Here is a 15,864-nt window from a genome sequence, read left to right as displayed (position 1 = left end):
GTCCATGGGGTCACAAAGAGTCGGACACGACTAAACAACAACAACAACAACAAGTTACCCAAATTGTCCACCAAGCCAGAGTTCCACACCACACAGCAGACCTTTCAAATGTAGCAGGGATGACACCATATACCTGTAGTCCAGCAACAATCTGGGTTTATAACAGCACCTCTGGGAGGGAAACAGGTTTCCCCATTCCTGTCCTACAATAGAGTTCAGGACTAAATCGGGGTGGTGCACCTTTTGTTGGGACTCCCAACTCTCATAGCTCAGGGTGGGGATGGTAAGAGATTGCAGACCAGCCATGAGCTCCTTACTCCAGGATGAGAGAGGGACCCTTGGGGTGGGGGGCTAAGCAGGGCTCTTTAGCTTTTTCTGAGGGCTGGATTAGATGGCCAGTGTGTGGCAGCTGTGAAAATGCTATGCTAGGGAACATTAGGAAAGGAATGAAAAATAAAACTGCCAACATCACAATGCAGTTACACAAATCTACAGTGAGACTGCATTTGGAATACTATGTAGAGTTTTGGTCGCCTCCTCAAAAAGGAAAAGGTTCAGGAAAAGGGCAGCCCAAATGATGAGGGGGATGGAGTGACTCCCCTATGAGGAAAGGTGGCAGCATTTGGGACTTTTTACTTTAGAAAACAGGTGACATGATAGAAGTGTATGAAATTACACATTGTGTTTTAAGTTTTCATTGTTTTTATCTGTTAAGTTGCTTTGAGATTTGTTTGTGTAAAAAGCAGCTAACAAATGTAATTAATAAAAAACAGTGCTGGCTTTATGTGGGATTTTAAATTTTGTTTCTTTATTTTACTCCTGCTAGCCACTTTGAAAAGTGTGACTACAAATTCACAAAGCAAATAAATGAAAAACTTACTTGCTCTCCTGTTCTTCCTGGCCATCCAAAACATCAAAGAGGAGGTACGGTAGGAAGGGCCATTCCAAAGAGAATCGGCTCTCTTCTGTCCATCTATAATGCAATGAGAAATCATAATAGCTTTTAAAAAGCAGTGTGCTGAGGTCTATTTGCTCAATTCTTCACTGCAGGAGGAAACACTATCCGTCACATAATCATTCACATGATGTTCCCCACATAGAGAAAACTAGCATGTCAGGGAGGTGGTGTGGGGGATGACAGAAACTGTTCTCCCTGATGTCATCGTTTTCTACATGAAGGGGAATATTCAAACAGCATGACAAACATATTCAGTGAATAGCAGTGGAAGGGCAAAAAATCCAGAGGCTTATACAGAAAAATCCAGAGGCTTATACAACCTCTTACAATAGCAGAAATGCAAGTACGTTTAGAAAATAATCAAATTTCATGCCTGTTAGGATATCAGCCGAGATCATTTCTTACAAATACACAGATTAAAAATGAAGCTACAAGTAAACTAACAGAATATGAAAATATAGTAATAAGAGATAGCATTTCCCTTTTATACAAAACACTTATTGAGAACCAATTTTGCCCCCAACAAAATCTAAAAAGCTGGAGGGAATTAAATTGGGATATAAACACTGAAGAGGTTAAACAGAACAATTTATGGACAAAAGCACCATATAAATTTCTGTCAGCAACTATTAGGGAACGTTCACTAAAAATTGTACATGGATGGAATTTAACACCATCTTTTTTAATATACAGTATATTAAAAAAGAAAGAACAAGAAAGTGGTTAGAATGGAAGAAAAAAATTAAAGTATCAAATTAGGTTGCTGGAAAGAGTCAGGTTTGAGGCCTATGATCATGCACAGAATTTTCATTCAACTAAGTACTCACCAGTAGTGTCAGAGCAAGTACATTCATTCACACAAACACACCAGATATGATGAGCTAAAGCAGGACCCTCCAGGTGTTGCTGGAATACAACCCCCACCATCCCTGACCACCAGCCAAAATTCCAGGGTAATATGGAACCGATGTCCACACTTAGGTCACCTTTTCATGAAATGCCTGTTGCCTTGAGGCAAGGTAAAAAAATTAGTAAGATGTCTACACACCGGTCAGTTTTCAGGGCATGGTCGTAGATGTAATTGGAAGGGAAGAGGCAGATCTCTGGGTGCATCCTGTACTGAGTCCTCAAGCACAGGACTGGAAGCCTGTCACTGTGTTTTTCTTGGATTTGCCCATTCAGGTGTCTGCAGAGTCGGCCCATCAGAGACTGCCTGTAGCCGTAATCCTCAGCTTTCTGCCAAAGCAAGGGAGGGGAGGAGGAGTAAAACTTTCAGGGAATGGGTTAAGCACAGGCAGCAACAATTAAAGAACAAGAGATGAGAAGTAGAAGCATGCATATGTACTCTGTACTTGGTCTGGGCCCCTTTTGCATCAATTACTGCCTCAATGCGGCGTGGAATGGATGCTATCAGCCTGTGGCACTGCTGAGGTGTTATGGAAGACCAGGATGCTTCAACTTCCGGGTTGGCGCCTCCGGCAATGGCTGAGCTCCTCCGATCGGGAGGAACTTACTCCGTGAAAAACAGGGTCTGACCGCCACGGCGAAGGCGGAGACCCATTGAAATCACAGGTGGAAGAAACCTGTGAATCTGGGATTCGGCTGGCACCTTTTGCGCCTCCCCTACTCGCAGGGAAACCCTGTTTAGGGGATCCGAAGCGACGTGGGGTGAGCGGCGCGGTGCTTTGAATAGACCGCTTCTTTCACGGAGTGAAGCCGCATTGCTGTTGCTGGAGAGCGCTGACTTTTTCCTGTGGACAATTGGATTTTAAACAACTACCCGTGAGTAGAACGAAAAATTGGATTTTTAAGTATCTTAATTTGGCGCCGAAGCGGGAAGGTCATAAACAGGAAGTCCGCCTTCCGCTTTTGTAAATAGACTGAAGCAAAGACGTTACAAGCTAAAGCCTTTGAAAGCCTTTGATAAAAGATTAAATTTCCATCGGTTAAAAATACAGAACCCCCCTTGGAGGCAGGTGAAGAGGGGGGAAGCTTCGAATTTTGAACCTAGTAAGCCTGCAGGAGTGAGGGGAAAATCAAATCACCTCAGCTCTGAAACTGGGAACGGGTTGCCAGATGACGTTTGGGGAAAGTTCGTTGACAGAACGGATTTGACAGCTAGTTGAAATAAGAGCAAGATACTGTTTCCATTGTCCTCTTCTGCATTCAAAATGGAGGAAAAGTACTTCCGGAGGCGGCGCGAACGGCAATGGCTGCCCTCTTCTAACCGCGAAGAGGGAGCTCCGTGGAAACGGGTCGTCCGCTACGGCGAAGCGGAGACCCGCATCGGAAAACCACAGGCAGTAGAAGCCTGTGGCCGTGGGACTCAGCGGGCACCTTTAGCGCCCCCCGAAACTGGATAGGAACCCCGTAAGGGGCTCCGGAAGGTGACGGGGTTGGCGCGGTGCTGAGAGTCGATCGCTCTTTCCCTGGAGTGAAGCCGCAAAGCTGTTGCCGGTGAGCGCTGACCTTTTTTCTGGGACAATTTGGCTAAGAAACGACCACCGTGAGTAGGTGAAGCTTAAGAAATTTATATCTTTAAAAAACAAGCTTAATTTGGACACTGAAACGGGAGATGCAACCAGGAAGTCCGTCTCCCAGCTCTGTTTAAAGTTCAAAGCAACGACGATTAGTTTGCTTTTGCCTAGAACTACGCTTTAAAAGATTACCTTCTGAACATCAGACATAGAATCTCACCTTATTTTAAGGTGGAAGAGGAAGAATTTGGCTTTCCCTCTTCCCGTGTGGATTTATAAATATTTTAATTGACTGAACCCCTGGAGATCGGGCTGCCAGGCTACTAGAGCTGTCAGGCTGCAGGAACTGTCAAACTGTAACTCGCGCTTTTTGGAGACATTGTAACTTTCTATGATTAACTCTGCAAAGTAGAGGACCTGTTAGGTCTGCTGGACATTTGCAACTGTTATAAACTTGAAGGGACATTTTGTAAATTCGAGACTGTATAAATTGTGACTTTTGAGATAAACATTGTGTCCCTCTAGTGGAAGATTGAAGTGGTGTAAAGACTGGGGGTATTTTTCCATCTTTGGACTTGGGGATTTCCATGGGAACTGCAAACCGTGTGACTGACCTTGACACATAGACAGCAGTGGAATGAGAGGGAGGACAAGATCAAGCAAAGCCAAAACACAACAGACTAGCATAATCTCACAGCTGCGCAGGTCATCTGTTCCTGCTATTCCTGTGGCACAAGAGGAAGATTTAGAACAAACAAGGCCTGAAGGAATGGCCGCAGGAGGAGACTTTACTACAGTGCTAGATAAAATTTTTGAAAAATTAGAAGGCCTAAGTAAGCAAGTGGCGGACCAATCATCTAAACTTGACCAAAACACAGCTAGTGTCAACAATTTGACTCAGCAAGTTAGGTCAAATGCAGAATCTATTGGAATGTTATTGGAAGCCACTACAGTAAACCGTCAAACAGCTGAGGAGGCCAAACAGAAAGTAGAGGCCGTGCAAGAGGAAATTAAACCCATGCGCAAACAGATTGGCGAACACCAGGCATATCTGTCTATGATTGAACTAAAATCTAGGGAAAATAATTTGAGATTGAGGTCAGTCCCAGAAAAGGAGGACTTAATTGAGTTTCTGACAAAAGAGTTTTCAAAATTTTGGCCTTTGGAAGAGGATAAAGACTTTAAAATTATAAGTGCATTCAGACTTGGAAAGGGAGGGAGGAAGGTCAGGTCAAGAGATTGCCTGATCTCCCTTAGAACGAAAGAAGAAAGAAACAAGATTCTGGGTGCACATTTTCAAAAGACTCTTGAGATCCGAGACTTTAGAGTGGAAATTTACAAGGATATCCCGAAACATCTTCTGGAGCTCAGATCCAACTACGGAGATTTGGTAAAACTACTGAGAAGCAACGGAATCATCTTTAGATGGGAGTTCCCCCAGGGACTATCTTTTAACTTTAGAGGGAAAAAAGTTAAAATTAAAACAGTTGAAGACAAGGAAAATTTTTTGAGTGACTACGGAAAAGACCTTCAGAAAGGGACTGAAAAAGAACCAGGAGCCTCAGGATTTGATCCCTTGAGTCCATTACTTACACCTTTGGGTCTCGACGTGCAGGAGAAAGTGACACCACCGCCAAAAGGAGAAGAACTTTTGGGAGCAGTAGGAGGAAAATAGATATACTGCAACATGACTCTGCAACTATTAAGTTGGAACATTCATGGCTGTAACTCCCCCCAGAAGAGGAAGAAGATCTTTCACATATTAAAAAAGGAACAATTGGACTTAATTTGTTTACAGGAAACGCATGTGATTAGGCTCCATCGGAAGGTTTTAACCAACAAGAGGTTAGGCCAAGAATTTATTTCATCTGACAGAGTGAAAAAGAGAGGAGTTGTTATCTACGCAAAAGAGAGCCTATCACCAAAATTCCTTTTTAAAGATGAGCAAGGAAGAATTGTGGCAATTGAAATTAAATACAAGGAGAAAATTTTTTGATTTTAGGAATTTATGCACCAAATGAGGGGAAGTCGGAATTTTACAAGAAGTTGCATGAGACAATGTTGGATTATATGGACTACAACAACATTATCATGATGGGCGATATGAATGGGGTGGTATCCACAAATATGGACAAGGCACAAAGACAAAACATGACAAAAGATGGCAGACTACCTAAAACTTTTTTTGACCTAACTGACAATATGGACTTGATTGACATTTGGAGAACAAAAAATCCCTTAGGGAGAGAAGGGACTTTCTTCTCTGAAGCCAAAATGACCTGGACTAGAATTGACCAAATATGGATAACTAGAGGACTGGCACCAAAGACTAGAAAGGTGGAAATCTGCCCCAAAACTTGCTCCGACCATAACGCCGTGAAGATGGAAATGAAACTAACATTAACTGGTTCCTTCAGATGGAAGATGAATGACACCTTATTAAGAGATCAAGAGATTGTTAAGAAGGCCCAAAAGACCTTGAGAGACTACTTTGAAGTAAATTTGAAAACTACAGTTGAAAAAAGAGTAATCTGGGATGCAAGTAAAGTGGTCATGAGGGGGTTTCTGATACAACAGAATGCTATAAAAAAGAGAACCCAAAATGAGAAAAAAGACAAAATTTTGGAGAAAATAAAAGAAGGAGAGAAAAAATTAAGATCGAAACCAAAGTCACAGGAGATTCTGAGAGAAATTAAATTATATCAAGTACAATATCTGAAACTGATAAATCAGGAAACTGAGTGGAAAATTAAACAAATGAGACAAAAGACTTTTGAATCAGCAAATAAATGTGGGAAACTGCTAGCGTGGCAGTTGAAAAAAAGACAGAAACTGAACACAGTTACAAATCTCGAGGTGGAAGGAAAAAACATCCAGAATCCTGTGGCGATCAGAAAGTGCTTCCAGAGATACTTCAAAAAACTCTATACCCAGGGGCCACAGAATGAGACTAAGATAGATCAATTCTTAAGAATTAATGGATTACAAAAAATATCTCAAGAAAATAAGACAACATTGAACTATAAAATAACAGAACAGGAAATTGAAGGTGCCATTCAAAACATGCAACTAGGCAAATCTCCAGGACCGGACGGATTAACCTCCAAGTATTACAAGACTTTGAAAGACTATTTAATTCAACCATTAAAGGAGGTGTGCAACGAGATTCTGGAGGGAAAGAAGGCGCCGGAGTCGTGGAAAGAAGCTTTCATGACACTAATACCAAAATCTGAATTTGAAAAGACACAACTTAAGAACTACCGTCCCATATCCCTTTTAAATGTGGATTACAAAATCTTTGCAGATATTTTAGCTAACAGATTAAAAAAAGTTTTAAATGAAGTGATACATAAAGATCAGGCAGGCTTTCTTCCAGGCAGACATCTTTCTGATAATACAAGGAACATTATTGACATTTTGGAGTTATTGCAAACGAATATTAATACAAAAGCAGTTTTAATTTTTATTGACGCGGAGAAGGCCTTTGACAATATTTCCTGGAATTTTATGAAGGAAAATCTTAAGGGAATGGGAGTGGGACGGGGGTTTGAAAATGGTATAGAAGCAATTTATTCAGAACAAAAAGCAAAATTGATAGTTAATAATGTGGTGTCAGAAGAGTTCAGAATAGAAAAAGGAACACGACAGGGATGCCCTATCTCTCCATTGTTATTTATTTCGGTTCTGGAGGTGCTTTTGAACATGATTAGAAGGGACCAGCTGATCCAAGGAATTAGGGTCGGAGCTAAACAATATAAACTTAAGGCTTTCGCAGATGACTTGGTGTTGACATTACAGGAGCCAGAATCTAGTACGAAAAGGGTGTTAGAATTGATTCAATAATTTGTTAGGCCGAATTGCTGCTATTAAGATGAATGTATTGCCAAAAATGTTGTTTTTGTTTCAAACACTACAGATTGTGGACAAGACGGAGTGCTTCCGGAAGTGGCAGAGAGATATCTCTAAATTTGTCTGGCAGGGCAAAAAGCCCAGAATTAAGTTTAAGATATTAACTGATGCGAAAGAAAGAGGGGGCTTTGCCCTGCCAGACCTAAAGCTGTACTATGAAGCCGCAGCTTTCTGCTGGCTAAAAGACTGGCTACTTCTGGAGGACACTGATGTACTGGACCTGGAAGGCTTTAACAATGCTTTTGGTTGGCATGCATACTTATGGTATGACAAGGTTAAGATCAATAAGGCCTTTAAGAACCATATTGTCAGGAAAGCAGTATTTAATGTCTGGACAAAATACAAAGACTTATTGGAAAACAAAACTCCAAGGTGGCTTTCACCTCTGGAAGCTAAGGCCCGAAAAAGACCCAATATGGAGGCCAAATGGCCAAAATATTGGGAAATATTAGAAAAAGATGGAGACAATTGGAAATTGCAGAGTTTGGAGAAAATGAAGGATAAAGTGCGAGACTGGTTACATTATGCTCAGATTAAAGAAGTCTTTAAAAACGACAAAAAGTTAGGGTTCCAGGTGGAGAAATCGAAGTTGGAAACAGAATTGTTAGAACCAAAGACTAAGGTACTATCAAGAATGTATAACTTGCTGTTAAAATGGAATACACAAGACGAAATGGTTAAATCGGCTATGATAAAGTGGGCACAGGACATTGGGCATAACATTATGTTTGAGGACTGGGAAAGGTTGTGGACCACTGGGCTGAACTTCACTGCATGTAATGCTCTGAAGGAAAATGTAATGAAAATGATATATAGATGGTACATGACCCCAGTTAAACTTGCCAAAATATACCATTTGTCTGAAAATAAATGTTGGAAATGTAAAGAAAGTGAAGGAACATTCTTTCACCTCTGGTGGACTTGCCCTAAAGTGAAGGCCTTCTGGGAAATGATATATAATGAGTTGAAAAAGGTATTTAAGTATACCTTCACTAAGAAACCAGAGGCCTTCCTTCTGGGTATTGTCGGTCAGAAGGTGCTAAAGAAGGACCGAACATTTTTTATGTATGCAACAACGGCAGCAAGGATACTCATCGCTAAGAACTGGAAAACGCAAGATCTACCCACACTGGAAGAATGGCAGATGCAGCTGATGGACTATATGCAACTGGCCGAGATGACTGGCAGAATCCGAGACTTGGGAGAGGAGAGGGTTGAAGAAGATTGGAAGAAATTTAAGATGTATTTGCAAAAATACTGTAATTTGGTTGAATGTTAAGAAGGATGCTAGATCATAAATAATTGAGCACCACTAAACTAGACGGAATTGGGATGACAAGTGAGAAATGTAAACCTTCTGGAGAACTATTAGATTATATTTAAATGAACGGGGCATAAGAACGTAAACAAGATGATAAATTGCTGGTAAAAATTTACAATGATGTAAGTGGGAGCGGGAGACGCGTGGGAGTCCAGAGAAGTTATGAAACTATGTTACGATACATGTTATATTGTTCATTATTTTTACTCTTGTATTGAAAAATTTTAATACATTAAAAAAAAAATAGAATTGATTCAAGAATTTGGTCATGTGGCAGGATTTAAATTGAACAAACAAAAAACTAAGGTTTTAGAGAAAAACTTGACAATAATGGAAAAAGAAAGGTTTCAGAAGGAGACAGACTTAACTGTGGTTAAGAAAGTGAAATACCTAGGGATTAACATGACGGCTAAAAATTTGAATTTATTTAAAGATAACTATGAGAAATGCTGGATAGAAGTCAAGAAAGATCTAGAAATTTGGTCAAAATTGAAGCTTTCCTTGTTGGGCCGGATCGCTGCTATTAAGATGAATGTATTGCCAAAATTGTTGTTTTTGTTTCAAACTTTACAGATTGTGGACAAGATGGATTGTTTCAAGAGGTGGCAAAGAGATATCTCTAAATTTGTCTGGCAGGGCAAAAAGCCCAGAATAAAATTTAAAATATTGACTGATGCTAAAGAAAGAGGGGGGTTTGCCTTGCCAGACATGAAGTTGTACTATGAATCAGCAGCATTCTGCTGGTTGAAAGATTGGCTACTTCTTGAGAACACTGACATTTTGGACTTGGAAGGGTTCAATAATGCTTTTGGGTGGCATGCATATTTGTGGTACGACAAGGTAAAAGCTAATAGAGCATTCAAAAACCATATTGTCAGGAAAGCTGTGTTTAATGTCTGGACAAGATATAAGGACCTATTGGAAAACAAGACCCCAAGGTGGCTATCACCTATGGAGACTAAGGCTTTGAAAAAACTCAATATGGAGGCCAAGTGGCTGAAATATTGGGAGATATTAGAACAAGATCGAGACACATTGAGACTGCAGAGTTTTGAGAAACTAAAAGATAAAGTGCGAGATTGGTTACATTACTACCAAATTAGAGAGGCCTTTAACTTGGATAAAAAAATAGGCTTCCAGGTGGAAAAATCGAAATTAGAAACAGAATTGTTAGAACCTAAAACTAAGATACTTTCGAGAATGTACAACTTGCTGCTAAAATGGAATACACAGGATGAAACAGTTAAATCAGCTATGATTAAATGGGCACAGGACATTGGTCATAACATTATGTTTGCTGACTGGGAAAAGTTGTGGACCACTGATATGAAGTTTACGGCATGTAATGCCTTAAGAGAAAATGTTATGAAAATGATGTATAGGTGGTACATGACCCCAGTCAAGCTTGCAAAAATTTATCACCTGCCTGACAACAAATGTTGGAAATGTAAAGAAACTGAGGGAACATTCTTTCACCTTTGGTGGACATGCCCAAAGGTTAAGGCTTTTTGGGAAATGATCTATAATGAACTAAAGAAGGTATTTAAATATACTGTACCTAAGAAACCAGAGGCCTTCCTTCTGGGCATTGTCGGCCAATTGGTGCCAAAGAAAGATAGAACATTTTTTATGTATGCAACAACCGCAGCAAGAATACTCATCGCAAAGTATTGGAAGACACAAGATTTGCCCACCCTGCAAGAATGGCGGATGCAAGTGATAGACTATATGGAATTGGCTGAAATGACTGGCAGAATCCGAGACCTGGGAGAAGAGTCGGTGGAAGAGGACTGGAAGAAGTTCAAAGAATATCTCCAAAAACATTGTAAAATGTTTGAATGTTAAAATGATGTTGGATATAAAGATAATATGGCATTAGTGACATGGTAAAGAAAAATGCAAAAATGTTTTAAAAGAAAAGGGTGTAAAGGCCAGAGTAATATTATGTCGAAATTAAACAGAATGATATAAGGGATTAAGTTATAAAGAACATGTAAAAATGGATTTAAAAAGAAAGTGAAAATCGAAGACATAATAGGTTGAAATGTATAATATTGATTAAGATTTGAAAGAGGGTAAGGAGCTGCTGAATTTGATTGAGTAAAGGGGAATGCAGGAAAGGGAGACGTGAGGAAGTCAGGAAAGAGGGTTATAAAGATAAGAATCCAAAAACTAATTTTCTTTATTTTCTGTTCTTATTTCTTATTTTTTCTGTCATATGTTCTTTACTGTGTTTTTTAGCTCTGTTGGATTATGTTGCTTTTTATTGTATTTTTTTTCTGTTTTGTTTGATTGTAATATTTGTTTTATTATATAAAATCAAAATAAATATCTTTAAAAAACAAAAAACAAAATGGAGGAAAAGTAACCGAAAATTGAAACTTTGTTTATTGCTTGAGCTGTGCTTGAAAGAACTCATACAAGTGGAGACTGTTTCCCTCTAGAGGGAGCTTTTGAAACTGTTACAGGAGTGTAACTGGGGGATCTCCAGCTGCAAGATAAGGATTCTGAGAACCAGTGATTGACCTTGGACTATTCAAAATGTTGATAGGAGAAGATATTGTTACTCTATTATGTAAAATAAGTCATTCGCTGGAAGAGCTTAATAAAAAGACGGATGCCACGACTTTTAAAGTTGATAACTTGGAACAGAAAGTGACTAATTTGATACGAGAAGAGAGCACCAACACAGAAATATTTCAGGACTTGGCACAGGAACCTACTTTGGCAGAACAAATGGTGGAGGAAAAGGAGAAAGTTGTTGTTTTTGAACCTAAAATAACACAAGTGGGACTCTTAGTTTTACAGAAGCAAATTGAGGACTATAAATTGAGGCCTTCTATGATTGAATATAGAAAAAGTCAGATTTCGAGGATTGGTTCCCGGTTTGGACTGAAGAAGGAAAGTCGGAATGATCCCTCTATCCAGGGATTAATTGATTTTTGAGACATGGACTTGGACTTGGAGGAGATTGAAGGTTTGGGGGCCTTTGGATTTGGAAGAATCTTGAAATACGACCTGAAACACTTTATAGACCCTAGCCTCAACTATGGAAATCTGGCTGAACTGCCCAGAAGGAATAAACATATTGTTAAGATGGAGTTTTCTCAAGATTTGCTCTCTAGCATCAAAGAATATGAAGGAGATCGGCAGAAGGGACCTGGAAAAGAGTTAAGAGCCTCGGACATAAGATCTCCAGGTTGATGGACTATATGGAATTGACGGAAAGGACTGGCAGAATCCGAAACCAGGGAGAGGAGTTGATGGAAGAAGATTGAAAAATTTAAAGTTTATATATAGAAATATTGCAAAATTAATGAGTGATAGAAAATTGGTGGATTGATATTTTATGGATTTAGCAGAAATGTTAGTTGGAGGAAATTTAAAGACTATTTATAGAAACATTGTAAAATTAATATCTGTTAGAAGGATGTTGGAATAATATTATATGATTTTAGCAGGAATGATATAAAGGATTTGGGAATAACTGACTGTTAATTGGTGAAAGGAGGAAAAGTAAAGTTACATTATATTAAGACAATTTACAGGACAAAAAATTTATAAGAGGGAAAGGATTTGCTGAAATGGATAATTGACCTAGAATACAAAAAAGGGAGGTGGGAGGAGGTCAAGGAAATAAGCTAACGAAAGATTAGTAATGAGGAGATTTGATGCATTTTTCTTTGTGTTTTTGTTTTTGTTTAACGGGTTCTATTTCTCTGTTTTTTTCCTTGTTTTTTTATATTGTGATGTGTTGTTTTGTTTTTGTTTAATGTGGCATTTTTACTTTTTCTTTCTGTAATTTTTGAAACTTTAATAAATATTATTTTAAAAAAATAATTAAAAAAAAGACCAGGATGCTTCAATAGCAGCCTTCAGTTCTTCTGCATTGCTCGGTCTCATGTCTCAGAGGTCCAATATTGCTCTATTTGCAATCCTTGTTTTGCTGATTTCATTTAATATTCTAATTTTCTGAGATTGTTAATTTGGGGTTTTCATCAGCTGTACGCCATGATCATCACAATTATAACAAATAAAGGCTTGACATATCTCGCTTTGCATGTCATGAGTCTATCTCATATATTAGTTTCACCTTTTAAGTTGAATTACTGAAATAAATGAACTTTTCCACGATATTCTAATTTTCCGAGTTTCACCTGTATTTGAACTAGAGATTAGGAATGAGTGAACTATTCTGGGCTACCCAAGAGGCTTGGGAAACAGTCCCACAAAATAACCCAATCTTTTATTTATTTGAAAGTGGGAAAGATGGCAGCGTAAGAGGGTGCAGGAACTTCTCCCCTCTCCTTATGCTCTTTGCAGCATATCAGAACTAAGAGAAATGGTGGTGCTTGAGAAAAATAAAAGTCTCTCAAAGACTACTGCTATGGGAATATCCCTTGATATACATCTAAAAAAACACATTCTTAAAGCATTGGCCCTATCTACTCTTGCCTCTGCCCTACCAGCCATTGGAGTGTCTCCCAGAAAAACAGTACTTGGTATATACACTTCTTTTTAACCAAAAGGGATGTTGTCTACTAACATGGTAATCACACAGGCTGATTTCACAGAAACTCACAGAATTGTGTAAATAATTTGATCAGATAAACTAATTGAATCATTTTCACCGTAGGCAGCTCATACACCATTAAGGACCTGATAGATGTTTTACTTTATTTATGCCAAAAGCAGGGTCATTAGATGCTTATAAACAGCCTGTCAGTTTTCAGCTCTACAACTTTTTTCTGGGATAGTCAAAACACCTTAATTGTTGACATACTCACCATAGATTTAACTGTGGGAGGGAGCTGCTTTGGGTCTCCAACCAGGACCAGCTTTTTGCAGCCATGAATGAGTGGGATGATAGTTTCAACCTCACAACCCTGCATGGCCTTTTAAAAAGACAAAGGGACCAGTTTAAATGAGAGAGATCGAGAGAGATCTTAAGATCTCGCCGCACAAGTCGCCTTGTATCAAATCCTGCTATACCACATCTGGAACTCATCCATTCTGACATAATAGCCTCCCCTGACCCTCTGGATCCAGTTTTCAGGAGTCTGGGGTGGAAGGGAAGAGGCCAGGATCTTTCGATCCAATCCATAGCAGGGAGCTACTCAAGGATCTTGCTTAAAAAAAATAAATTCCTAGCTCTCCAACATTTATTTGGTTGTCTCCAGCTTCAATACAATTTGCTTTCCCTGTATAGTTTGATATAGTTCAGCTTTCCCACCCCAGCTGGTGCCTTCCAAAAATGTTGGAACGACAAGTTCCATCAACTGAAGCTGTATCACATAATGCTAAACCACACATCTTAATGTTAGCGTGCAAACAAGACTAGTAGAACACTGGCTGAACCCCCCAAAATGGGGTAGATCACTGCCAGTTTTTAACTCTGTGAGTAGATCGCAGTCTCTTGAGAGTTGGCCACCCCTGGACTACAGCAACTGAATTCTGAAGTGTGTGGGGGGGGGTGTTTCTGTTTCTGTTTTTAAAGGGTGGCAGCAGCTTCTTCAACTTGAGATTTAAGTTACCTAGGCATGGAAGTCAAAATTTCCACCCTCAAAATGTGCAAAGCACTCATGACCAGGGCTAGGGATGGTGTCAACTTTCGCTAAATGGTACAACTGGGAACCTGCATGGTTGAAGACCGAGTGCTTTCAAGTGATGGCCTACATTTATAATGCGGACACTTAATTTAGGCATCAGGCTGTCAGGTGAGAAGCATGTCTTGGCAGCCTACAGCTGTTCATATAATTCTATAAAGCTGTTAATATAGTTCTATAAAATTCCATGCTCACCCCTTCCTGCCCCAGGTATCTTTGGGTATGACTCCTCTGGAAGAATTTTCAGTGAGGGGCATGCTGCTCAGCACCAACATGCTTGGGCTGGATGAACAGCAAAAGGAAGGCTTTCAATGTAGTGATTAGGCCCAGGGTCAGAGAAAGAGGAGGCAAGCTACTGTGTTGTTTTTTTAAAAAGCCTTTTTAAAAAACAAAACCAAAAAAACCCCAACAGCAAACTGTAAACCTGATTCATTGTAGAGGTGCAGAAAGGAAAAAAGGCTGCTTCGCAGATTATTCAGAGCTGTTTTCTGAGCTCAGGTTTACAGAAGAGAGTGTTTCTGGGTCTAAGGAATTTGTAAGCATTTAAAGCTCCTGAAGGAAGTTATGTACTCTGAAACGTATAGAGCAGCAACAGTAGAAACACATTTAATCAGTAAGCACAGCAGCTTGCCTCCTCTTTCTCTCTTTTTGTCTTCATGCACACACCAGGCCCACGGTACCAACCACTACAGAACAAGTGCCAATCAGGGATTTAGGTGAGATGCTTTCCCCACTGTGACATGCTATTAGGGTTAGGCTGGTCAGGTGAATTAGCAGGTGATCATCTGGTTGGATCAAGTGGTTCATGGCCTCCCAGGCTTAGAGCTTGACTGGAGCTGCTTCGCTGACATAAATGTTATTTAGTACTTATGTAGCGATTTTCCATAAGCATTCAAAGAGCTTTCTGTAATTATGTAAAAGGTTCTTGCAGAGAGGGGCTTGCCTAAGGCTACTCATGGGTAGCTGACATGATGTCCTCCAGAAGGCAGCTGTCTTGTGTGCAGAAGGTCCCAGGTTCAGTCCTTGGCATCTCCAGGTAGGGCTGGGAGAGATTCCTGCCTAAAACCTTGGAGAGCTGCTGTAAGTCAGTGTGGACAATACTGAGCAAGATGGACCAATGGTCTGATTTAGTATAAGGCACATTCCTATGTTCCTAAGGAGTCCCCAACCTTTTTGGGCTCAAGGGCATATTTGGAAATCTACTGTATTTTTCGCTCTATAGGACGCAATTTTCCCCTCCAACAATGAAGGGGAAATGTGTGTGCGTCCTATGGAGCGAATGCAGGCTTTCGCAGGCTTTCCTATGGAGCGCATGCAAGCTTGCGGATAGCTGCCTGAAGCCGGATAGCAGCCTGCAGCCTGAAACCCAGGGAGCGCAGTGCCAACTCCCGCTGCGCTCCCCCGGCTTCAGGCAGCTATCCGCAAGCCTTCGAAGCCCGGCGGGAACTCCCGCTGCACTCGGAAGGCTTGCGGATAGCTGTCTGTTCTGGGGGCTGGGGTCGGGGGAAGCTCGAGCTTCCCCTGCCCCCAGCCCCGCAAGCTCCGGCGAGGTTGCGCACAATCTTGCCGCCGCTCCTGGACCTGTTTTGGGGG

The 15,864-nt window shown here is 40.3% G+C and overlaps 1 protein-coding gene across 1 annotated transcript in view; it reads right to left on the bottom strand.

Annotated features, from left to right (window-relative positions):
- Positions 1-15,864, bottom strand: part of LOC309333186 (putative helicase senataxin) — a gene marked incomplete at its 5' end in the record, with an annotated part of 95,627 nt that overhangs the window by 28,812 nt on the left and 50,951 nt on the right. The window contains 3 exons of the mRNA XM_081846586.1: positions 881-973; positions 2,007-2,194; positions 13,453-13,560. Coding sequence (XP_081702712.1) covers positions 881-973; positions 2,007-2,194; positions 13,453-13,560 — 389 coding nt within the window. The remainder of the gene's footprint in view (positions 1-880; positions 974-2,006; positions 2,195-13,452; positions 13,561-15,864) is intronic.

Source organism: Podarcis erhardii, assembly GCF_964252035.2.
Source record: "Podarcis erhardii genome assembly, chromosome: W".
NCBI classification, from domain to species: domain Eukaryota; kingdom Metazoa; phylum Chordata; class Lepidosauria; order Squamata; family Lacertidae; genus Podarcis; species Podarcis erhardii.
Note: the sequence above shows the minus strand (reverse complement) of the source record. Positions and strands in the feature narration are given on the sequence as shown.